Source organism: Excalfactoria chinensis, chromosome 1 (genome assembly GCF_039878825.1).
Source record: "Excalfactoria chinensis isolate bCotChi1 chromosome 1, bCotChi1.hap2, whole genome shotgun sequence".
Taxonomy (NCBI): domain Eukaryota; kingdom Metazoa; phylum Chordata; class Aves; order Galliformes; family Phasianidae; genus Excalfactoria; species Excalfactoria chinensis.
Genome location: NC_092825.1, coordinates 43,526,626 through 43,553,219, shown reverse-complemented (window position 1 = coordinate 43,553,219; position 26,594 = coordinate 43,526,626). Strand labels below are relative to the sequence as shown.

At 41.2% G+C, this 26,594-nt stretch overlaps 1 protein-coding gene across 1 annotated transcript; it reads right to left on the bottom strand.

Annotated features, from left to right (window-relative positions):
* Positions 1 to 5,128: 5,128 nt before the first annotated feature.
* On the bottom strand, positions 5,129 to 26,594 carry NEDD1 (NEDD1 gamma-tubulin ring complex targeting factor). The gene is made up of 15 exons (XM_072339179.1): positions 26,550 to 26,594; positions 25,969 to 26,112; positions 24,357 to 24,451; positions 23,166 to 23,282; positions 22,121 to 22,261; positions 16,312 to 16,541; positions 15,235 to 15,436; positions 14,123 to 14,309; positions 12,033 to 12,164; positions 11,792 to 11,854; positions 11,118 to 11,341; positions 10,246 to 10,405; positions 9,867 to 10,023; positions 8,105 to 8,171; positions 5,129 to 7,421 (listed from the first exon to the last, which is right to left on the bottom strand). The coding sequence occupies exons 2-15, from the start codon at positions 26,102 to 26,104 to the stop codon at positions 7,317 to 7,319; spliced, it is 2,016 nt and encodes a 671-aa protein (XP_072195280.1). The 5' UTR covers positions 26,105 to 26,112; positions 26,550 to 26,594; the 3' UTR covers positions 5,129 to 7,316.

Here is a 26,594-nt window from a genome sequence, read left to right as displayed (position 1 = left end):
TCCCTGTGTAATTAGCTTTAAGGTCATCCGGCTTTATTCTGGGTATCAGCTCTGTGTGTTATTTTTCCACCACACCGGTAACACCTTTAACCCACAGAGAACAGCCTGACCTGACTGTCCAACACGGGAAAGCAGCTGTGCAGACGGGCTTACGCTGACGCTCCAGGCCAGTGAGGCACTTAGACGTCCCTCAGCATCCAAGAGCGGCGATCAACCAGAACCATCCCCACAGGCACTGAAGTACCCCAGGATGCCCAGGGGGCCGCGGGAACCCCGCGGGGCTGCAGGCGAGAGCGGCGGAGAGCAGGGCCGAGCCCACGCGGGGCTTCGCTGCCCCCTGCTGCCGCCAGCGGGGATCGCCCGCGACTGGAACGGAAGGGCCGAGCCCACCCCGGGTGGCACTGCTTGCCCCGCGCCCAGGGGGTGGTTCCCCACAGCCCCGCTGGAAGCAGCTGGTGCGGGCCGCCGTGAAGGCGGGTGTGGAGCGAGGTCTGTAGGCTTCCCGGCGATCTCAGTTCTGTGCTTTCACCACCCTGTGTCCCTCACGCAGCCCCACACGCTCTCCTCGAGTTGTGCTGTGCCCTCAGACAAGCCCTCTGGAGTTTGACCCCTTAAATCGTCGCCCCCTCTGGGAAGTTAATTTGCTCCCTGGAGCTGACTTTGAAGCACACGCCGATTGTGTGGCCCTGCAGCCTGCTATGGCACTGTCAGGAAAACCCAACTGGTGGCTGAGATGAGCGTGTGAATAGGAAGGTCTGTTTATGCTCAGCCTTGGTGTGATTGAGTGGATGCTCATTGAAAGAAGCATTTCAAGGACCTGGAGGGCTCCTGTGATTGAATCCTCAACGCTGTGACTCAGTGTGTGGCAAGGGCTGTAAATCCTCAGAGAGCTGTTTTACTTCCTACATGCACTCAGCAACAGTGGCAAGAAATGTCTCCGTCCTTCCTCCTGCAGCTGTAGCCAGCTGCTGCCAGCCAAGTCCCAAGCTTGGGTTGCTCTCCAGCAATTTACTAGGAAGAGCAAAGGTCAGAAAAGCAACCTCAGTGCAGAGAAAAATATAAAACAGCTGAACAGCTGTGTAAGGGAGGCATGAGAGGAATTCTTCATTATTTTTAGGGGCTTTTTTAGTGTATTTTGGTTGAGAGGCGCTGCTGCAATAGTAGCTAGGGTTTTTCTCTTTGATTGCAGATCACATTCAAGGTCCTTATCTTCGCAGCAGATTAGCAGGTGAAGCAGGTTAATTGTTAGGTGTTGACAGGTCTCTTTCCTCACTGCAGATGCAGACTGTGATCATCAAGGACAGCCAGGTGGATGAGCTTGGCTCCTGCTTGGCACTGACATGAGGGTGGGCTCTCTCTGCAGCAAAACTTCCACCCAGAGGAGATGCTGATGGACCAACAACATCATATTGCCGTTTCCTGGTGCAGAAAGACAAACTTCCATGCTCCTGCTCAATACTTTGCCCATTAACTCTGATACTGGCTGCCTCACAAGGGAGAGCAGACGGGCAGCACTGAGCTCTGCCTGACAGTGATGGCCTGAGGGAACAGCATGGAGATGCCAAGAGATGGTCAGGTTGGGGGTTAGGAAGATACTTTTCACCAGAGGGTGGTTGGGCACTGGCACAGACTCCCCAGGGCAGTGGGCATGGCCCCAAGCTGCCAGAGTTCAAGGAGCATCTGGACAACATCACCAGACATAGCCAAGCATGGGCTTTTGGCAAGGGCAACTCTTAGGCTGTCTGCTGACTGTTTCATTTCTGCAAGTGTAAAAGCCTTGGCCATCACTGGGATGCGACACATATGTTAAATAGTGACAATCTAGTGATACCCTCACCCCATGTGAGGAAACTGTTCCATGAAGTTTGACACATAGCTGCCACTCAGATGAGGCAGGAAGCCAAGTGGGCTGCCTTCAACACTAAGATAGAGGCGCATGCTGCACGCAACACCTGAGAGATCAGCACGACTTCCACAATTTCAGTAAACTACATGAAATATTAAGTATCTTTTGACCTTACAAAGGTATGAGTGGGGAAAGAAGTATGGATGCTTAAATTTCTGATAGTTCAAAAATGCTTGGCACAGCTCTGAGGGCACCAGCACCCTTAAATGCCTGTACCGGATGACTTCACCAGTATTGCTGAAAATAAATAAGTTTAAAACTGCGACAGGGGTTAAATGGACTAGATATTAGGAGGATGTTTTTCACACAGAGGGTGGTGACACACTGGAACAGGTTGCCCAAGGAGGCTGTGGATGCCCCATCCCTGGAGGCATTCAAGGCCAGGCCAGATGTGGCTCTGGGCAGCCTGGTCTGGTGGTTGGTGACCCTGCACATTGCAGGGGGGTTGAAACTGAATGATCATTGTTGTCCTTTTCAACCCAGGCCATTCTATGATTTGCTCAATCACAAGTGTAGAAAGGAACCTTTGGAAAAATAAAAAATAAATAAATAAGTAAACTGAGCAAAATAAACTACAAAATGAAATGAAAATGGCTTTGGCAGTTACAAAAGTCATCACAATCATAGTATCACTGTAGGAGAACACTTGTCTATCACATTTGGGCTTTCTGTCACTTCAGAATAACACAGGGCCATCCGCACGTGTCACTGAAGAGCTGTTAGCTCCCTGTATCATCCCGTTGTTCTTCTCAGTTTTGTCTTCTCCGTTCCGAAGCATCGAAGTTACCATGGAAACCCACAATGTCACTTCTGTGCCAGCCCCACCCTGTGTGCAGTGGGAAGCGAGCAGAGATTAACAAAGTGAGCTCAGATTGACAAAGCAAACTTTGATTAACGGAGCAAGCTCAGACTAATGGTGTGAACTGGACTCCTAGCTGTAGGCATCGCTTGTTGACTTCTAACGCTAACATGGCATGAGGTTGCAGGATCTATTTCATTTAAATTTGGCCTACATTTTAAGCGCATTACTGCAGAAGTTGTTCAGAAATGACAACTGGAGAAGTACAAATCCAGAACTACTACTGAGTTTGGAAGCTACAGAATTCAGGGGACGATTCAGCGTATGTTGGGGTTTGGTTTCTTTTGCCTTATGGTTTTGCTCCACTAAAGCCAGTAGGATAGGATCTACAGAAATCAGCAACGATGAGTTGATGTACTTTGCCTCAAACTTGCCAAGAACAGCCTTTTTTGCTTGCTCTGTTTTTGGCTGGCCAGACTCAGGCCCTACAAAAACAGAGGACGTTTCAGAAAACACAGCTCATCCCGTCTTCATAATTATTAAAAAAAATATCTCCAGGTATTATATGCATCTCCAGCGGGAAAGCTCTGGCTACTCAGTCATTCTGTTAAGTAGTGTCATAGTCTACACCGTGTACTAATGTTTATTTATAGTGTTAATTTTTAGAAATGAATTCTGTCACTTTTCTGCCCTGTATTACCTGATATACATTTTTATAACCTGTTAAGGCACTTGTATGCAAATAACTTGTATAGAAAATTGTGTTCTCTCCTCACGCGTCCTTTTCTCTGTGTAATTTCTTTCCACGACCATTACTCAAAGTACAAATAGGGCTGAGGAAAAACAAAATAATCACAATGATCACCCTTGCAAAATAATAGACTGAAAAAAGCATTTTGTCTCCCAGTGACCTCTATACAGAGAATTTTGTAGCATAAGAAGTGAGATGGGCACCACCGTAACTTTCAGTTACACCAGTTATTTTTTACCCCTGCGTACTTTTACACCTAGGTATTTTTTAGCTAGAATGAGAGCAGAGATGATGAATTCAAGAGAGATAGAGAGCTCAAAGCACAGCCACCAGTGCTGCAACTTGCGCCTGTTAGAACCAAGGGAGAAAACAACATTCTACTGATAGTTTCTCCAAACAAAGGGATGACAATTTCTCAGGTTTAGATGTAATTAAAGTACCAGTGGTGCTAATGAATGAATGTCAGCAGTCCGTTCTTCTCTCCCTTTTGCTTTAGCCTTCAGTTGCCTGAATCCAGCTGAAGAGAGAACCCAGAAGTCTCTGCAGGCTCAGGGGAGGCTTCTAAGCTTACTCAGAACTTTGAGCTGCCATCTCTGTAGACAAGAAAGCATAGATAGTAACTGTGTTCTGACACTTCATGTGTTACAGTTCAGAATTTTCATTTCTGCCTTTCCAGCCCAATATATCATCTTAGCAAATGCCTAGCACAGGATGCTGAAGATTCTTTCCATAGTTTGCTGTTAGATAATTTATTAATCATCATCATCCCCCTTGCACTGCACGATGTAATATGAGAACTGCCATATTGAGCCAGACCAGGAGGTGCGGATCCTGATACCCTCTGATAATGACCACAGTGGCATGAGTATGCAGCTGGGGCAAGTAAAGAGCAGTGCATCTGCCAGTCTTATGCATCTAGTTCTATCAGAGCTGTTGTCTTTATAACCACAAAATCCTTGACCATTTTTCTTCTTAAGTTTTAGTATCCATGGTATCAGCGAGCAAGGAAATCTACAGTTCGGTGACAGAGCACATAAAGCATTTTCTTTCTTTTCATACATCTTGATCCTACAGAAAGGGGCAGTGAGCAGCTTGCATGTTCATCATTGCTATGTGTGTGTGAACAGCACAGTTCATGTGTCAGGCAGCGGTGGGCTCCTGCCTGGAATTAACTGATACTCTGGGATGCAGATTTATCCTCGTTAAAAAATGCAGTTTGTCATCATATGTTTTCAAAGTCTCAATATCTTGAAAGTGCAAATACAATTCCCCTCACAAAAACATTCATTTATGCATGACACAGAATGGGATTTAAAATAAAATAAAAAAGTCAAACATTCAGTATGATGATGATGCAGGATCTAAGATCTCCAGCTTACCAGCAGCTTCGGTTGTGAGGTTACTCTTCCACCCTGAACATCTGCTTGAACATTATTTTTAGCTGTGAATACGATCTCTCTGTCATGGTTCTAATAACTCCCAAGCTGGAAGAAGGAAGATTGCATCTGTTCTTTACTCCAAAAGCATGAGGTAATACAAACACTTTTGTGAAGCCAGAGAGGAAGCAGTTATTTACACATTCTTTGGGACATGTTTTTGGCTGCAATGAAGTAGCAAGATTACAGTATTAAATTATCATCTTTAAAAAATAGGTTGCCACAATATTTTGTTTGTAAAAGTTAAAACAAGCTTTATTTTAACATACAAATCAGATTGTGTACAAGGCAAAACAGCTCCCTATAGCGGTAGCGCACTATATCTCACAGCATGTGCGGCCACTTGTGCTACCCTAATCCTGAGATATGGAAAAGAAGCCCTAAAATATTGTGAAAGGCCAAAATGTATCCTTTCAATCACTGCTGCTATATTTGTCTCAGTTTGGGAACTCAGAAAAACATTACCCAGTTCTCAGTTGCGAAAAACAAGTATCTACAAGCCAAATACCCTAGATACTTACCTAATTCCCTGCTGTCATCTGGGTATACCAGCAAGAGCACTTGGGGGACAAACCAAGAGATGCGACTACGCAAGGCTATTTGTTAATGCTGAAAAACTAGTTGAAGAACTGTAACATTTTTGATGCCTTTAACTCCTATTGTCTTAGAAAACTGTGGTTAATGGGTTGACTAAACTTGCATCATCTATAAGTTAATCTTATTTCTTAAATTCTTTATACTGTGTTAAATTACAAAAACAAAAGTTTAATCTACTCCACATCCTTTCCCCATGAAGTTCTGGCATAGAAATGCATTTAAAAGGCAATAGCAGTAAGCCTGCAGATGTGCAAACTCCTGTCCGCAATACTGAAGACTTGAACACCCTCATTTTGATATGAGGTTTTATTTGTCATTAACTGACATTAAAAATTAACTTGTAAAAGAAGTTAAGATAGCGAAAAGATATAGGGTATTTTTTTTCTTAGTTTTACAACATTTAAAAATAAGTTACATTATATATTATGGCTTTCTTATTTAGTGGAAGAGTGCCACCATGACTTTCAGCACTTGATGTTTTAACTAATTAACTCACCACGTTCGCAGACTTCCCTTGCTTGAGATTTAATGATTCCATGAAAAAAAAACACGAAATATTAGTGAGAAAATTAAGAAGCTTTCAGAACAATTTAAATAGCAAAACGCACTTCTATAGAAGAGACTTTTCAGAGGAATTTATAACTGAACACTAAAAAATTTAATTCCATTTTTAAATGAAATTAAATTGACGTTTTAATTGAATTTAATCTCTTGGCTTATAATAAAAAAAGGCCAAGATAAATTTCTTATGGACTTCAGCAGTGAGGATTCAATACTGAGCTTCACTTCAGTGTACTTACACACAACTATGATAACATTACCACACGGATGTAATAATTTCTCCTCTATGCCATTTGTTATGTGACTCACACACCCACGTTTGGTTTGCAGTTGACCTCAAAGAAAAAGGCTGCAATGCTGCTAAACAACAGTCAAAACTGTAAAACAACTGCTCAGTAGTAAGCATGGGCCTCTGAGCATTAAAAAAACTGGAGGGGGGACAAAGGTGCTTAAATCACAGACTGAAGGACCGCGTTTACACAGTGTTACATTATATGGCTGAATATACTCATTTTTGGAAGACTAAGGCTGCATTCAAACCAGGCAAACCATGACATTATCCAAATGTGTGAGTAAAAAGAGGTTTCTAGATTCACAGCTGAAGTTGTACAATTAAAAACCTCATTATGTGGCTGAAGTAGTGTTTGCAACAACAGAGTTCACTGCAGACAAGCACAGGTTTCAGAGTTACAAATATAACGAGCAAGGTGGTAGGTACTGAATTTGGGAATATGTTGAAACTAGTTTTTACTCAGGGCTGAAGAGTTGCCAGCTGCATAGGATTAACAAAATACCGCAGGCTCTGTGCCATATGGAAATTGAGCCTTCTCTCTCCTTCTCTGAGAAAAGTATCTGAAAGGCAAGCTACAGTGATTGTTTCTGACAGCAATAAAACACAGAAACAGATAGAAAAGTTGGTATACCAAAAAATTCTTATACAAAAAGCATCTGTCCTATTTTGGTTTTGCTTATAAAAAGGCACTTCGCATATCACTAAAACTCTGATCAAGTAGTTATCCTTTCAGCTTCTCTATTGGAAGGATGTATTTCAAGACTGTAAGCATGCCTAGGCAAACTTTCTTTATGTGGTGTTTATCTGTTACAAATCTTATCATTACATACAGTATCTGACACCATTTAGGAAAGATTCACATTCAAGATAATAGCAGGTCTCCACACAATGCGTCAGTGATGATGGACGATCTGTCACAAGCAACGCACCACACGCAGTGAGTTCACGCTAACAAAGTTAGCAGTGGGAAGCTTTCAGAAGTGAGTCCTCAGTCTTTTGTTTTCCTCTCGCAGTCTCTCAATTTCAGCCACTAAGCTTTCATTTACAGAATATCTCTCAAGCAGAGCATGCATTTCATTCTAGAAAAAAGGAAAAAAAAAACCAAACCAATCAGCAACCATATCAATTTTTTTTTCCCCATCCATTTTTATATCCCTTTTGGTAATTAAATTACCTAAATAACACTGGTTTTAAACTTCTGGTAAGGAAAGTAAAGTATTTTTATTTATTTATTTTTATTAAACATACAGTATTTTGATTATTAATACATTAGTGAATATTTTATCAAAGTCTATTTTGCATTTCTTTATGATGAGATTCTACTAATGCAGGTTCCATTACAATGTTTCGTATTGAGACAAGGTCTTTTCAGCGCTCATCAAAAGAACAAAGTTTCATAGAAAGGAGAAGTTAAAGGACACAGAGCACCGTGCAGCACACGTGGTACCTGTAAGCAAAGCAGTCCATATAAACTCCATCTAACTCTTACTTAGCCCAGCTCTTGGTCCTTTATGAAGGACAATTAAATTTGAATCCTTTTTGTCCTAACTTCTGAAATATGGAACTGATGATGCCTATCCAACACATATGTTTACTTATTAAACACAAAGCAGCTTAACAGATTCCATTTCATAACATTTTCTCCCTCCTTCACATCCCATCTTCACTTTCTTGTTCGTAGTAAGCAAAAATTGATTTCCAGTTTTGACAGAATAGCTGCCATACCTCGATACTACTAAAAGTGAACACTCTTTATACATACCAGCTGCATATGGAATTGTTTGATCATCTCCACTTGCAAATTCACAATATCTCGATGGCATGCTTCTCTGGGGAAAGAATTACAGACGGATAATGCTTTATTTTATTTAGGAAGCAGCAATTATCTCCAGAACTCTACTTCTTCGCCTTTGTGACATTACGAAATATCAGCCTAAAAACATTTAAACTGCACAACTGACTCCTCTACCAGCTATTTTCTGGAAGATTTAATCTCTGTTTAGGAACTTTTCCATTTAGAAACAGAAATATATACATGGTGATATCAAGATGGCTTTTTCACTTGCAAGCTGTTAACTTCTAACCCTCATTTTTACCATGCAAAGCTGAATTTCAGTTCCTAGACCACAAGCACCACTGTGTGATATTTATCTGCTACTAAAAAGCTGTTGCTTCAGTTCATCACCCCCAAGCCCCCCAGACCTCCCACCCCCAAGAAAAAAAAGCAGGCAAGCTCATATGCTCTTCCTGAAGACTGGCAGTGCCAATGCCCAGTAATAAGTACTGTACTATTGGTGTCACCGGTCTGACAAAGTAAGGTACTTTGTAAGTAGTCACACATGGACCATTCTCCTTTCCTAAAACACACAGCGTATGCAAAAGGCACGATGACCTTCAATTTCAGTCTCCACATGTTGTTGTGCTGCAGAACTCCTACTAGAGGCAAAACATTTTCCTCACGTATATTTAGCACAGATGCTATCTTAGAGTCCAGAAATGCTGGTTGTCTCCCAAAAACACGAAGTTCAACAGATGAGTGTTTTTTTTTTTTTTCAATTCAAATAAATTGTGAGAAACACAATCTCACAAACTCTGCATCTCAGACACTGGAAGTACAAATCTAACAACTTATTTTCCAATATTAAAATGCCAAAATAAAAAACTTTGAAGAGAAAGGAAACGCAATCCATAAACTGCACTTTAAATCATGAGAAAGTTTTAAAATTAGATGTGCAACTATAGCCAAATATCCCCAGCAGAGATTTACAGCATGGTATTCTTATTTAAAGATATTTAGTAACTAACAGTGTGTTCTTCTGTGGGCAGATGCAGCCATCCACAGCACATGGACCTCCTGCAATAGTTTTGTGTCACCTTTTCTCACCAAGATGGCAACACCTCCCCTGCCCAGCAACTGTTTTCCTCCCTCTCCTTGTTTGCTACATGTTTTAGGAAAGGAAAGTGACTCTATAATTCTTACAGAGCCCTTCTGACTCAGGATATTCTATGGATCTATGATTTACAACACAAATATCTTTTTATGCAAAGCTTTGCCAACAGAAATATACAAAGTGATTTACCTTACGCATGCAAAGCAAACAACAATCAATCAAAGCCAACACAAATCAACTGTCCAACAAATCAACCACGCTCATCACGTATCAACTTTAAGAAAAGAAATTTCTCCTGCTAGGACTACAGGAGAGGGAAAGAAGTCAGCACGGGGCCGCGTGAAAGCAGTGAGAATTTCATTATGCAGATAAATGTACTGTCTGAGAGTTATTCAAACAGTCACTCTGGAAATACGTTAGCAAAGTCACACACACAAAAAACGTTCAGAGACATCAATCTAATCAAACACTCGTGCTGTTCAAAATAAAGTCTCATGCCTAGATTTTCAAGATTGAGGCTATTCGTGGACTCATCTCCTAATGCGAGTAAGAAATACGCTAAAGTAAATGTTAGAATACCTTACTAAGAAAACACGTCACTGAAAACAGAGCGTTCTGCATAAATGTCAGTACCTGAAGTCATCCAGTGTTTCTTGGATCATATTCTGAATGAAGTTTATTTGGATTGATGTCAGAGGTGCATTTAGTCTGCCACTCCCAATGGTTTCTACTATTTTTTCTGACAGTGAGTTGGCAACTCCAGTAGTGACAGGCACAGTTATCTTTGGACCTATACAATTAACAAGAAATGCATAAAAATACAGATGTAGAACAAGTTTTTTTTCATGGGCAAATAGAGATGTTCTAAGAGAGCCATCTGAATTTACAGTAGAATCCAGGCTGAGTAATGCTGCCCATTTTAGCAGGTTTTGCATCAGTTTGCAATGAACCACATCTACAACTGATGGGCTGAAAAAAAAAAAAACCCCACAAAGAAAACCAATCAACTTACTTGCTGAGGTAGTACCATTCACTGCTAGATCATACGCAGGATGGGCCTGAATATTCTTCACTAGTCGCTCATTTGTTTCAAGACTCTTTACAGCAGTGGATACTGGTGGAGGAGGACTTAAAGTTCTGGGCTCTGCATTTACTGAGCTCAACTTCGAAAGCTGAAAAATCAAAAACGCAACCCTACTGATTACAGTTATCTAATTGCACTTGAAAACTAAGTTAAGCATCACTTGAAAACCAAGTTTTCAAGAACACACAGCTTTCAAATACTTTTGGCTTTAAGAAACTACTAATAAATGAATGTTTTGTTTTTTTTTCTTCTAGTAACACACCTCAAAAATTGATTGCTTAAATATCTCAAAATTGCCTCGGCTGCAAACATAGAGAAAGGAGTACAAAAAGAGCAGCCAAAGTTATAAATATCATTCCTAGTAAACCAGACCTCTCAAAATGAAAACAGAAGGAGTCGGGGTCTCAGCATCAGCATGTCAAAGGTATCTCAAAAAAGAATTATGGCAGAGAGAACAGAGAGAAAAGCTGCTGCACTTGACCTAATAACAATAAAGAAACATAGCGATGTGATCTAATAATGACATTTTTGATGTTTTTAGAAAAATCAAAGATATTTTAAAAGTTAGCCCAGTTTTGTTTCACATAAATTTTTGTAATCTGAGCTTAACAGGAATATAGGAATATACAACTACTTTGCATTGCTGAAAACCAGCATACTTCACACTGAACATTTCACAGGTTGTGTCAGTGTGAAAAGAGCTGAAAAAGATTAGCTGGGATGCTTAAGAACCTTCAAGTAAAAATACTTCTGTCAGATACTAAAACGAGCACTCATAACAGGGATTAACACCTGTATACCTGCTTTAAGGCTTCTTTAGTTTCTTGTTTCCCAACATTCATTTTTTTAATGTCAGTCTCTGGATGTTCTTCCTCTTCTTTAATTGGAGATCCCACTTGTGCATGTAACGGGCTGGACCGTATCCCTTGTGTGCTACCACCCACTGGGTTTCTTTTTACTGGAAAGGCAGTGGCGAGCTGTGGGAGCAAATCCATACCTGAAAGGTAGGACTGAAAATCCAGACCTAAAATGAGAAGGGTGAAACATGCAAATTTTCAAAGTGAAAGAAAAAAACAAACAAATAAAACACAATCACACAAAGACATGATAACAAAAATAAGCCACACATCCACAAAAAACAAACAGCTCACTCAAAAAAGCACAACCCACCACAACAAAGGAATCCCCAAATTATGCTGTCGCTGTCTACATGAAAGCAACAAAATAAGAGGAGCCTCCATACACCACTACCAATTTCCTAAAAGGACAGCAAAATCACTTTGTGACCAGATCTGTGATTTCCCATTATTGCATGTTGGGTCTTAACATGCAATATTAGACAACTTCCAGAAAAGCTCATCAAGTTCATCTGTTTCAGTGCCTGCTTGCATCATTTGACATCTTTCTATGGTATGACAAAGTTAGCATAGGAAAACAAGTGCAGGCTTCCAGTGACCACAAAGAAAAAACATACTCAAAATATCTTTATCGTCTCCTTTTCCTGGAGGATCTTCATTTGCTTTAGACACAGTAACATCTACAAAACAGCAGAACAGAAACAATTCTTTAATTAAATGAACATCATTGAAGTTTTCAGATAATCGTATTCAGTTCATTGATAAATTAAGAGACCAAGTGAGTACACACAGGCCAGAATATAATCATATGCAGATCACTTTATTTTTTTAAAACAAATTTCAGTATTAGCAACTTACCCTCTCTGATAGGAGAAAACAGATCTCCTAAACTACTTCGACCCAAGTCATCAAAACTATTTAAATCTGCACTTTTCCCATTATCTGTTTCTTTCGATGGAATCACATCCAGGCTGCAGCTGTGGGGAAGGCCTTAAAAGGACAACAACACTCAGTTAGTAACTGACAGTTTCAAAAATATCATGCATTATCCCTAAATAAACTCACAGCAAGCCTGCAAACTCCAGCAAGTACTTCAGAACATTCTACACATTCGGGTTCAATTTTTCACTTTATATGTGCCAGTTGAGAGGCATGTATGGGATGGCATTTCTTAGTTAAGTAATACATGGCACTATGAGTCAAACTAGAAGAGCAATATCAACCCCTGTGTCACAAATTACAGAAGACTTACGTACATAGAAAAAAGCTTCATAAAACAGGAAGATACCTTTTGCGTATGCTTACGAGTTCACTGCCACCTAAATGTAGGAATTAGCTTATGTGGATGATGGCCATTCAATTGAAGCTCATGGGAAGTCTGCTCAGACAATATACAAACTTATCACATTCTTAATTACTTTATACTTTTGGACTCTGTGACAAAATGAATATATTTTGGAATCTATGACTAGAAGCTCCGGACCATTTGTAAGTTGTATGAACAGGTGGTTGCTGTTTGCTTTTTAATTTAAATATGCTATCAGGTCACTTCATTGAATACTATGTATTTCTACAATGCTAAAATCTATCCTCTTGGCTTAGATTTTCCACAGCAAAAAAAAAAAAATGCTGTTTATGGTCTCTCAACCATTCCCATTTTGAAGTTTGAAGACCACAGCCAGGCTGCATGTGGCTCCGGGCAGCCTGGTCCAGAGGCTGGTGACCTTGCCCATGGCAGGGGGACTGAAACTATGTGACAGTTTTCAACCCAGGCCTTTCTATGATTCTATGATCTTCCTAAGCATACTTCCTTCACTTTCCAAGCTGAATACTTTGCTTCACAAAATATGTTTTATTTGATAAACCTCTATTTTCTTCAAACATTAACTTGTTACGTGTGGTCCCACTTAAGAGGTAACAATCAATCACACTTTCAAAGTGCAATGGCAATAAGAGACAATAAACTATGAATTTCTTACCTTAAATAAAATTTTCCATGCTATACAGTAATGTTGATTAGCAACTCTTCTGGAGTACATAGGAATCATCCTACTTCACCTCACAATTCATTGCATGCCCATGGGAGGTCATTAATACACATCCCTGTGGACTGCAGTGGCTTATTGCCTAATTAGTGTTTCTAAATGTATATCTTCTTATTTAAAAAGTGTGGGAAAAGTGCTATTGCTTTTAAACAGCGCGAGGAATCTCCAAGAATCAAACTAACAGCTGCTGATGGGATCATATTTTAAGAACTCCTGAATTAACTAAAATTAAGAGCACATTTCACACAGAGGCAGAATTTCAGAATAACGCTTAGAATTCTTACCAAAAATACTTGTTAATTTCAGAAGCAAAAATAGCAAGTACAGTTATACAACTAATCATACATGCAACTATATTTAACATTTTTCTATCGTGTGACATAGGAAAAATACAGCACAGTTCTCACTTGGGTTTTGTTTTGTGGGTTTGTTTTGTTCTGTGTGTGTGTTTGTTTGGTTTAGTAATTTGATGAGGTCTGTTGCTCCAATTTATTAATAGAATTGCAAACCATTAGCTCTGCATTCCATACAGACTTTGTGACCCAAAGTATATTATGAACATAAGGATAATTTGCAAGAAAGCAAAACACAGAAAAGTCCCACGATGTCACCATGGAACTTTTCCCTTTAATATTTACATACATACAAGTAGTCTAAAATTCTGGACTTGAAGCAAGAGTTTCTAAACTAGGACCTGATTCGTGTCCCACAGGCTCAAAGCCTGTCCAATGAATGCAGCAGGGTAAGCTGAAGAAGGTACAGGTGTGCGTGCATATACATTTCTTCTTTGAAACAAATGCCCTTCCCTCAATGTAATTTTTCTATTGTAGCAGTCAAAGCATGACTTATTCCTCCTATCTTCCACATTATATCAAATATATAAGAGTAGGAAGAAGACGCTACCTGTTTTCTCCTGAAAAACCTCTCCCCCTTTACTCTCATTTGTCAGTGTCAGATGGGAGGAAATAGCTGCCAATGCCTGAGAAGCTAGATTTTTGATGCCAGTATTTGGAATTCCTGTAAGGTTACTACCAGCTTTGACTTCTACTCTTTTGGATACAGGTTTACTTGAAGAACCCTTAAGGTTTGCCTGAGGAAAAAAGAACAAAGTAAGAGAAGTTACTCCCTGTTCAGTTAGAAGGAAAAAATATCAGCCAATATTCTTCCTGTTTCAAAACACTAAAATAGTTTCAATTTCCAAAATCTACCTAGGAGATGTGCCTTTACAAATATATATATCTTAATGTAATTTCAAAGAACATGGGAAACTTGTGCATTATAATATGAACGCTGTGTGGAACTGCAAGAAAATAGCAATAGAACTGAAGGTGACAGTGAGCTGGTACTAGTCAATTTTAATCCTAGGCTTAGACATAGGTAAAGCAAGAAATAAGATTATTAGCAGAAATTGCAATGGGACAGTCAAACAGCAGCAGCAAGCAAGCTGGAAGAAGAAAGTCTTGGAGCAGTTAAAAAGAAAATACACTTCAAACATTCTCTCCCACCTCCAGTGAATTGGCATTTGTGTTTTTTGGATCAAGTAGAGCCTACTTGGGTCTTGGAAGAACGTCTTAAGCCTTCTATACTATTTAATCAAGTTCTCCGCAGGCAAAATACTTCAAGCTGGGCTGCTGTGTGTCTTCCCCTTAAGTAAAAGGGGTTACTAAGGATCTTTGCACTACTGTCTGCAAATCCATTTAGGATGCCGCAAACTGATCTGCAACGGCAACACATTCACACCAGGAAGTTCAAGATTAAAGTTTCGCTCATCTCTGCATTGAAAATTAGGAGGAAAAAAAAATGTCATTAACATTACCTTGCTCACATGAGACTGAGCGATTTATAAAGCTCTTATTTCCGTGTCGTATGAATCATCTTTGCTGGCATTTATGATGCTTAGAAATTCATTACTAACATTTCTCAGATCTTAAGCTTACATTTTGCTTTTATCAATCTACACACTGAATAATAAATTGGAAAATTTCCGATTTGGGTTCTTGTTTGTTTGTTTTTACCTTGGAAAAAGTGCTACTGGACTGAAGACGTATGCATGTCACACAGCCTTTGTGAGCAATAACTGTTCTCACTGGCGATGTCAGTTTCCTCAAGTCATACTGGCAGATTTTTCCCCGGGAACTTCCTATAGTCAAAGTGGTACCATCAGGCATGAAGTTCACTGTTGTCAGAGGATGATCTGCTACTATTGTTGTCAGTAATCTTCAAAGAGGAGAAAGAACAGGAGAAAAGCTTTTAGACTTCTTCATCACAATGCTCATTTTATGGTTAGACTGTTCACAACAGAGTACCTATTAAAAAACAGCTCTAAGAATTCAACAGCAGGTCAGTAGTTCCAGTTCTCTCGTGCAAAGTAAATTCAGTGATACACCGTATGGAACAGAGGCTTAGACGTACTAAGTGTTGAAGCTTAACCAGTGAAGAACTGTATGTGCTCCAAAAGATTTCATCTTCAAAGCAACCATTTTGACACAAAGATTTACTGCAATCATCATTTCCAGCAGCAGCCACGCTGCATATATCCTTCAGTTGCCCAGGTGTATCACTTCTAACCTCCCCACAACTCTAGGAACAACTTTAGGTCTGTGTTTGAATCCTACTAAAGCCCTCCGAGTTATGACCAAACATCTGCTTTTACTCAGCTAGACTAAAAGCACACTCCAAACTAAAACCAAAGTTCCATGAAAACACTTGTGACCCCATTCTCTTACTTCACAGGCCCATCACCTCCTTTTTCATCCAACACCCTGTCCATATTTAGGGCTCAGCAGCTCTGCACCTTACAGCAGCTGTGTCTTGTATTGCAAGCTAGAAGGACAGGCAAGCTAAGGCCAGGTGGTTTGCAGGTCCTCACAGGCTGTACTGGCCACCGCAGAAGCCAATTGCACTCCATCAATAAGAAAAGCCCATGCTTAAGCACTTGCAAGTGGTCACTCATGCAGCACTTCAATTAGTTCCCATTGACCACTCTGAACATTGTCTGAATTAAATATTCAATGTCATTACTGGGTGTGCTTTTTCAGCTCATAAAACGTTCACATACAGCAAAAAAAATCAAAGGTGTTTAACATACTCACTTTTTACTTGAAGTATCATAGAGATTAATTCTTTTATCCAAACCTACAGTTACAAGGAGCAACTCATTTACTGGAGAAAAGCAGATTTCGGAAGCTGGTGCTTTATGGGTGTTTTCAAAATTGCGGTACGGGTTCTGAGTATTTACATCCCACAGCGTTACATTTCCACTGTCAGAAACACTGCCCAACAAGGACTTCTTAAAGGATGAGTATTTCAAATGCCGAATAGGCTGTAAAACAAACACAGATTGCAATACCGCCATTAGACATTGCTGAATTACTTACAGCACACACATTAGAAGTACAGATGTTAAGCTGACTCTACAATGGCCGGCCACTCTACACACATAAGTGAATAGTTCGTTCTGTGTTCAACTTACTGTCTGAGGGCAGCACATGCCCTGATCAGCCCTGATCCATCCAATGATGGAGAAGAAAAAGAAACTGGAAAAGTTTCTTGGTTTTGAATACATAAGAAGTCAACTTATACATCACACTAAAAAAATCATAACCACAACTTAAAATACTAAACAAGGTCAGCTCATGATAACCAAATCAGAAGAATTCCTTCAGTATTACCTACTGTTTTCTTTCACGTAGCCCATTTCTTACCCATCCCTATTCCTCTTCCAGCCTCCATCCTTGCTAATATTTTCTCAAAAGGCACAAGTTCAAGTGCTTCACTCAAGTCCAGACAGATGAGAGCCATCGGCTTGTCTGACAATGCTCTCACAAGAAGAGCTATTGTACTTCCTAGCATGGCCCTCATCACAGTGCACCGTACTAAACATTATCGTATTTTTCTCTTCATTTTACTGGAGACATTTGTTGGACTGTATGCCTCCAGCCCAATTTCTAGCAGTCGTGTTGTATGTCTCACTGGAAGCACAGATGCCTAACAAAGAAGCGGTGCCTTCAACTGTGCATTCAGGCAAGACGGAGTATGACTTGATACAGTTAACATGATCCACTACCAGACACGATGGAGACTTTTTTTACTGGCATCTTTCAATTTATGTCCATAGAGAAAATGAATTACAAGATCTACGTGGGACACATTTCCATCCCTCACAATTCTCCTATTTACTCACTTTCAAATCCCTTCCTTTCTGCACCAGCACCTGCTCATGTTCCATATTTGCCTTCACCCATCCTCCTGTTCACCACTTTCAGTCTCTCAGCTCTCCTCAAACCCGCCTCGCTCTCCTTTCAAGCCTCCCATTTTCTTTCCTAATGATTCTTCTCCTCAGGCCCAGTTCTTGTGTCTTTCGTATGACAAACCCTTCCCGTATTATCTCTGCTCCACACTTCTCATTAAAGTCATCGTGCTTCCTCAGAGCAGTTTCAGTTCAACTTTTGTTGACAGAAGATGTGTGAGGGAAGCTCCCATTCACTCCTCGCTGTCAACGACCTGGTCAGCAACAAGCTTCAAGCTAAACAAGCGTTAATGCAACTGCTAAACCACACTCAAGGAAACAGAGGCTTAAATTTGTGGCTGAAACTCAAACACACTTAAGTACATCACTGAATAGAAGCGGGTGTCTGTGTTCTAAGCTAGCAGGAACAATCATTTCAAGATTATTTAGTACACAGCAGTGATTTGTAAAGAGCCACTTTCAGGAGCTAAAGCGGCCAAGGCTACAAGGAAAGGAGCAGATATGAGGGCAGTTTCACTGCACCCCAAGTACAGCTCCTGGTGACTCCTGCAAATTCTGCATGCACAGAACTTCCACTAATGCGTTTAGCACAAGGTGCCGAATGGGCAAAGCAAAAACAAAGCCTTCTTCAGAACACAACCAGTCAACACAGCACAAACCATACGCTTTTTTTTGCCTTAGCTGTGACTGAAGCAGACTTTCTGTAAGACCCAGAAGTACATTTTACCTTCACACCTCACCGTAAAACAGGCAGACCAGGAAAAGCACGCTTCAGACAGTGGTTAGCCCATTGCTCAGCATTGTCTGCACTCAGGGTTTTCCACGGTTGGCAAACAAATGACACACTCAAAACTAAACACAAAGTAGTCCAGCGTTATCGACTATCTCATTTAAAGATAAAGAAACTACACTACCTCCTTTCACCTCAGTGAGCCTTGTAAGAGAGAAGGCGGCTGTAAACCCAATTGACAGTTTAAAAAGCTGAGGGCTATTTCATTATACGAGGTGACCAAAACTCATCACATCTCTTTACAAATCAGCCAGCTGATCAAACAGCTAAACTAAATCCTGTTGCTAGGAGAATAGCACAAGGCAGCGAAGACTTGAACAATCTTTATGCTTCAAAACAAACTTTAATTCAACCTCACAACAGCAAGCAGATAAGAATCTGGTAGTCTTAATGAATACCAACAGCAAAGACAAATTATGGGATCTGCAAACAATTCAGTGTAAGGACTTAGCTCTAAGAAAGCACAAAGATGTTTCTAAATCAAAATCAATTAATAGAATATAGGCCAATACTCATTTGAAAAGAGTATTGTTTAAAGTCACAGAAAGCACCGCAGCCTTGGGCTATTCTGCTACTCGTAGAGTCCAGACAATTATAGAAATTAACTAGCAAGGCAACTACATTCCATCACAGGGAACCAAACAGAGACGAGCTCAGTTTTATAAGGTTAGTCTGACCTCACGTTCCCCAACAGGAGAAAAGTTACTAAGGAGTGGTGATCCTTACTAAGCCAGACGGCTTCGCCAGGACTGGGCAGAACAATACACCGTGTATCTATTCAAGCTCACTCTCAAGATAGCTGTGCCCCTAAACTATAAATCAAGTAGAGGCTTTTTAGATTTCTTTAAGGGAGTGACTCGAGTCTTCATGTATTTCCTTCACTGCACAATTAATCCTGCAATCCCCCGCAAGTAGCAATTAAACTCCCTAACAAAAATTAAACTTTTTCGCACAGAAGAACGGAGATCATTATTAGGACACGAGATAAGCTGATAAACCGGGACACCCAAGCAGTCACCGCATTACAAAATTACAACTCAATTCCATTTTAAATTAACACTGCAATCAAATGCCCCGGTTTAAAACATGTTAGAGGCCCTTTAGAAAGCGAACAGTAACTCCGTGCTCGCAATTACTTTGATTTAACACTTCAGAGATCTTCAGCCATCTTAAAGGTCACTCAGCTTTGCAGTAGGCCTCTTGATTTCATCTGCCAAAATAGCTATTCACTGCATCACTTACTCCTAATCACTTCGTGGTGGAAAGAGTAGAAATCTATCAAACAGGTTGATGCAAATCATCCTCACCAGAACTTCTTTAATTTTCCAACTAACTAGCAGAACAATCCCCACTCCAGATATTCATCCCAGCCTTTTAATCCACCCATGGATATTCCTGCAGTCCCTGTCTCACATCGTGTTTTTCACAGCAACAATCAAACCAGAAAAATGAACTGACTAGACAGATGGATTTTTAAGATCAAGCCAAGCATGAAGTACAATTTTGCTTCAATATAAGTATGAGACTACGGTGATGGATCAAAGATACTGCAGCACCTGAAAGTAGGGTTTGAACTTAATGGAGATTTTTTCAACAGAAATGCGCCACGATCTTTGTGATGCCGTAAAGCCATAAGACATTCTTCATCAGCTTGTATTGTTCAGGTTAGATAGGAGAAAAATGTAACCTCCTACTCCATCGCAATCTAAGACTAAAAAATGCTGCTGCAGTAACAGAAAACTATGGCACAACTTCAGTATTCCCCACTAGAAACGTCCCCACACTGGCTCTATGAAAGTGGCTCAATGAAAAAGGGAGAAAAATGTCCAGAGTACAACGCCTTCATCATTCCTTAGCTAGAATCATAGAATTAATCAGGTTGGAAAAGACCTTGAAGATCATCAAGTCCAACCGCAGCCTAACCAGTACCCTAACTCTAACAACCCTCTGCTAAATCATATCCCTGAGTACCACATCCAAACGGCTCTTAAACACATCCAGGGATGGCGATTCAACCACCTCCCTGGGGAGCCCATTTCCCCTCGTCCTGTCACTTGTCACTAGTGAGAAGAGACCTGCCCCACTCTCGCTGTAAGAACCTTTCAGGTACTGGAAGAGGGCGACAAGGTCTCCCCTCAGCCTCCTTTTCCCCAGACTAAACAGCCCCAGCTTCCTTAGCCTCTCCTCGTAGGGCTGATTCTCCAAGCCCTTCACAAGCCTCATTGCCCTTCTCTGGACCTGAAGTCACTGTAAGAACTCAGTGTGTAACATCCAGCGGGACAACAGAGCTCCTTCACTATTGTGGAAGCTTTGATACCAAGCCTTGATATCTTAACGACACTTCGCTAATTCTGCAATATTTTCTGAGTCTTAGAAAGGAACTGCAGTGGAAACTACCAAAGCCTTCAATAGTACACCTGTTTTCTATTTGTCTTTCACAGTTTCCCTTCAAACTAGTCATTCAAAAAATCTCACTGAAGTACCTAAGTAGGTAATAGAAAACCTCAATGCTCTTACTCTGTGAGCAGCTGTGCAATTTTAATCTCCAGATTAAATAAATGTATTATTTTCAAACATAGGCTTACATTCTCATTTACTCTACAGATGGCTCTGTTCAGTTGTAAATCTGATTAAATTGGATAAATCAGAAACCAGACTACCTAGTCTGCTCATGGCAACAACAGACATTGAGTAGAATATCGAAATCCTGCTTTAGCATGTAGAGCTGACTATATTTTGTTCAGTCTTAAGATGCCCAGAAGTTTGTTCTTGAGGCAGCAGAGCCTACAAAATAAAATCTGCTGTAAACTGTATAAAATTAAATGTACCTCCTGAGTGGAAAAATAATGATCATGGCCTGAAAGGGTGACCAGCCCATGAGAAAGAGCTCACATTAGCTTGAAAATGCAAGTAAACTGCCTCTAGCTTGTGCACACAGCTAGAAGAAACTTGTTTGTGAGAAACTGCTCTGTAGCTGTAAACAAGTCCTGCTGCTTCCTACGAATGACCTTGCTTACTCCAATACGTGATGCTTTATAGTCTCCTGCTGCTATACAGATAGCCACGGCACCAAGGGGCCATGAGGACATCTGTCTGGCCTGCTACCACCTCTACCTGCAGGGGGAAAACCCAGAGCAGGCAGCCTACCAGCCAGCCACCACCAGAAACAAGGATTTGGTGGACACGCTATGTGCCAGCTGCTCTCGGTAACCTGAATACCCTTCCATTAAAGTGCTGGCTGTTCACTTGCCTCTGTGTACTGCCTTTGGGATCAGTAAGCCTTGTGCAGAAGCACTGGAGCTTCTGCATTACAGTTGGTGTAGGAGGCAGTCCTGAGGAAAATAACACTGGCAAGAGGGTGGGAATTCCTCTGCTAGAGGGAATCCCAGGTCTGTGGGGATAATCCCAGGGTGTAAACTGAACTCCATGTGGTATGCAGTCATCAAAGTAACAGAGAAATTGAGACTGTTGCAAGAGTACAAGGATGCCCCAAAATCACCACAGGAAACCACTGCAGTTCCAGAAACCAACAACATCAGCAGAGTTGAGAAAAGACAACACTGAACCAGAACCGACTCAGAAAGGGCAAAAACCTGTGCTAAGGAAAACTGGCAATCTGGCATTACATCTCCTAAGTTTGTGCTTTCAGGATACCAATTATTTAAGGCTAGAATAAATAGAGGTCTGCTTTTTTCCTTCCAGTTAAGGCGCCCCTAAAAACATCAAAAGATAAAAAAAGAAGCCAACAAAGTTCTGGCAGCTTCTGAAAAAGTCGTACAGCTCTCAATACATACTTCTCATTTCTAAATACCTCATGCAAACTTAAGCTTTACACACAACAGTAAGTTAATAGAGATCCTACCTGACTGCTGTTATAACCAAAGGGAGTACTGGATAAATTGGTGGTAACGCTGTGTAGGATTATTTCACCACTCAAAGATCCAGAAGCAATGTAGCAATCGTTCCAATTATACGCAACACATGTAACTTCATCTTTATGATCCTGTGGAAGAAGGTAGGAGGAAAAAGGCCAAGACATTCAGAAAAAAACCCACAGTTTTATAAAACCACCATAGCAGCGCTATAGCGTCTTTAACAGCGGTCCTAAATGAGGGCAAATCATCTACTGAAGTGATTGTGGAGATACATGCGTCATTGAACACTGTAATATTTTTCACATCATAGAAATACTTAGAGAATTTATGTTAGATCTGTTTAAAAGAGAAAAATGGCCACCAGCTTTGCATTCATTTTCTCTTACCGAGTCATGCCTGGCATTAGCTCTACTACAGTATCCTACAACTAGTGACAGGATAAGGGGCAACAGTGGCTTTAAACTAAAAGAGGGGAGATTTAGGTTAGATGTTAGAGGGAAATTCTTTACTCAGAAGGCTGTGAAGTGGTGCCACAGGCTGCCCAGAGAGCTGTGGGTGCCCCATCCCTGGAGGCATCAAGGCCAGATTGAACGGGGCCCTGGGCAGCCTGAGCTGGTGGGGTTGGAATGGATGAACTTTAAAATCCCTTCCAACTTCAGCCATCGTGTGACCGTACAAGATACAGAAGCACCTTCCAGGTTTCAAGTATCAAAAGCAGCAATTACCCAAAACACGGCCCTTGGAAAAACACTAGAGAATAGCAACAAATATTCTCAAAATAGGAAATCTATCCTGAAAGTTTCAACACAAGCTATTATAGATGTGTACCCTGAAGACATCAAGTTAAGCCTGCTTATTAAATTTGCAAGTTACCATACATAAAAAACACAAAGTTATGTAAGACACGCAGGCACTCTAGCTCCTACCTATGAACTTGATCCTACAGATCCATGACAGAGAAAGTACATTACTACAACTGGCAACAAGTTCTGGAAGTCATGTAAGCTCCAGTCCCTCTCCAGTCAAGCTTACCTTAAGGCTGCGGTGAACCCTTCTGGATTTGAGATCCCAGATATGAACGGTGCTATCAAGGCCCCCGCTGGCAGCATACAAAGAACTGGAACTTAAGCTCACACACGTCTGTTTTGCCTGACAGGGAAGGAGGGAAAGGAAAAATTGTACTCTAAGGGTAATTAAAAGATTTATTCAAATCTGCTTATAAGCACAATGATGGTGTTTTCATCTTGGTGAACAAACTTACCACACTGCCTGATGACCTATTGGTACGCCACAGTCATTGCCAAACATGAAGCATTTCAAGTCCAACCCAATTTGGACATACATTCAATATACTTCAATGGTCAAATATTCTAACTAATAAACTCTCCAACACTACATTCTCGTATCACCATTTTAAATTATTTGAGCATCTTTTTCCTTCAAAACGCATTTTCCCTTTAAATTAGAGCTCTCTAAAGTACAATCATAGGCTTCTATTTGGGTAGAGACTCTTCAAAAGAAGCTGCTAAGTCTGGGGAAAAAAGCCCTCGGAATATTAAGAAGTTGTCTAAGTCACGTACTTCACATTCCCAAAACATGACAAAGAATATTAAAGCAGCAAACCTCCCCAGTCCACAAAGTGCTTCTTTTTAACATAATCACCCCAGTGGCAGCTTTTGGAATAGAAAAAAAAACCCCGTCAGTCTCAGCGATAGACCCACAGTGAGGGCAAATTATTCATTTCTATCACGTTGAAAATTCACTTTTAAGTCCCCGAGATTTGAAGAAGAAAAAAAACAAGCAAACCACACAAGTCCATCTAATGATTGGGATGGTTAAACTGGAATGATCGCATTCGGATCGCATCAGATTTGGTGGAATCTCCACAACAAACTCCCCACCTCTGAAAGCGTTTGCTCTGCACACCTAAAAGCCACTCTGCACACCTCCCAGGACTCCCAATTTAATGAACATTGCAATAGCTACTAAAAGAGAACAACCAGAATGGCTTAGAATACAAGAAGTCATTAGAGGAACCCCACCAAAACCAAGTCTGGCTTTCTGAAGATTTTACAGTGCCACCTGTCCACTTCATGTTCACTTTTCACCCCTCCGAAATTCAACTGATAATCAATGTGCAGAAGAGATGAGATGCAAAGAGCACACAAGATGGGTTGGGCATGCACGCACACACACACACACACACACACACCCCATACTTACTCCTTCAGCTACTTCAAAAAGTGGAACAGGTTTACTTTTGCAGCTTGACACAACGATTTTATCCCCAGCAGCTGAAGCACTGACCAGGAAGCTATCTTAGGGACAAGTTATGGATGATAACCATATCAAACTTTCAATTAATACAAGCAACCACGAGTCTCCCATACTGAAAAGATAACAGGAAGCCCAACTATCTGAAGTACTTCACCTTGAAGGGCCCTAGAAATAGAAACATAAGGCTATTTAATGAGCTTCCACTAAGAAGCTCTCGCAGCGTTTGTAGCTCTTGCTTCCCAATACAAAACAGTGCAGTTTCTTTCAGAGGAGAAATACCTGGCAGATATTGTTTAAGAGCTCTTCCCTGCTGAGGCAGCTCACCCAGCCTGCGTTCCTTTTTAACCCCACCACCCCAAATACAAGCTCCTTTATCAGTGGAGTTCAGAGTGACATCTGCTGCTGCTACCAGAACAAACTGAAAGAGTGAAAGAATTTCACTGAGGAGTCCTGCTCATAATAAATGTTAATTAAAGCAGTTTGTCATGTTGCCCCTGGAGTACAATGAATACGTTTGCTAGTTTGTCTCTCTCTGTATGGAGGGGGGAAAGGGAAGGGGGTAAGGTAGAAAATACCTTTTATTGCACCAAATAGGTCAAAGTGCTAAGAAAAGCCTCCGGTATACAAGCAGAGCAACTGGCCCTGCACCCTACCCCAAACTATTTGGGTAATCACTCAGATGTTTATCCCCTACATCTTCAGGCTAATACCCATTGCGATTCTATATTTGCTTACTAAGAACACAGCTTATAGGGCTGGATTTAACACCACAGAGTCATTAAGTTGGAAAAGACCACTAAGATCATCTAGTCCAACCATAAGGCAATATGCAGAGTGGTGACTAATATTTCTTTATTTCAAGTCATTTTACCTTAAATAACTATGCAGAATGAAGCCCAACTGTTTACACCTAACAAGCATATGGAGCAGGATGCTCTGTTCAGCTCTGGTGGCAGAGATAAAGAGAAAAAGCAAGTAGGATGAAAGTGTCTATGCTCAAGTTTACTTAACAACAGACACAGACATATATAGATGTGTGTGTATATAGACACAGTAAATACGCATACACACACAGACCTGTACGCACAAAAATACACAGATCTTGTTTCCCTCCCCTTCCTGCTATGCTTAACCACTGCCTACAGAGTGAGGGGTGAGAGCAGATTACGGTTACATTACGTTTCTTCTCCCCACATATAGAATTCCATCACACAAATGAGGTGTTTTCAGCCTTGTCAATAAATTAAAGGCTGCCTTGGAAGTCATAATCGTAATCAACTCATAAAGAAAAAACAGACTAATAAGTTTTACAGTTGGTTGGCAATCCAGCCACATCACCATCACCAAACGCGTGTTAACCTCTTAAAGGAGGATATGCTTCTTTGGAAGCCTTTACCAGCACGAGTTTATTCTGTAAATCATTTCAGCACAGAGAACAAGAGCACAGAAGAGTTTTTTCATGCAGTTCAGTCTGACACCAGACCTGTCATTTACAAAAGGAATGCTGTGGCGCTTCGCAGAGCACACACAGAACTGCAGCTGAAGCTGTAAAGGATACTATTGGCGGCCCAACACAGAGAGCTGACGGGATGCGGAGATGTATGTGGGTTGAACTGCTCCACCACAGTCAGCGATGAGGAATCCCATATCTTAATGTCATCTCCTGATGAAGCAAAACGAATGCTTTCTTGCATGGCTGCACCTACTTTGCAAAAAAATTAAAACAAAAAATAATGAATTAAGGACACACAACAGGTCACAAGTCGAGAACAGCCCCATTCAACCCCGTTCCCTCAAGAACAAGGTAATTTACAAGAAATGTGACACTAGGAGGTCTTTTGAAGGCAGCTCTCGAATGAAGAAGCAGGAAAACCCGCCGTATTGCTGAATTGTGCTGCCGCTGGGACCGAGGCCCAGCCCGCCAGGCCCAGCCCTGTGAAGTTTACTCCCGCTTCTTCGCCACTCCGTTAACTTCAAGCACCAGCAGCACTCACATAACCTGAGAGGCCTCCAGCCGGGAGCTCTCACGGGACGCTCCCACACGGCTTCGGCTCTCCGCTCCTCCCTCCCTCAGAAACAGAAGCCGACCGTGAACCCCCCGACCCCCAGCCCAGCCCGTCCCCTGGTTCCCCTCAGTACCTCTCGGGCCCCGCCGCCCGCCTGCCCCTCCCTGCCCGGCGGAGC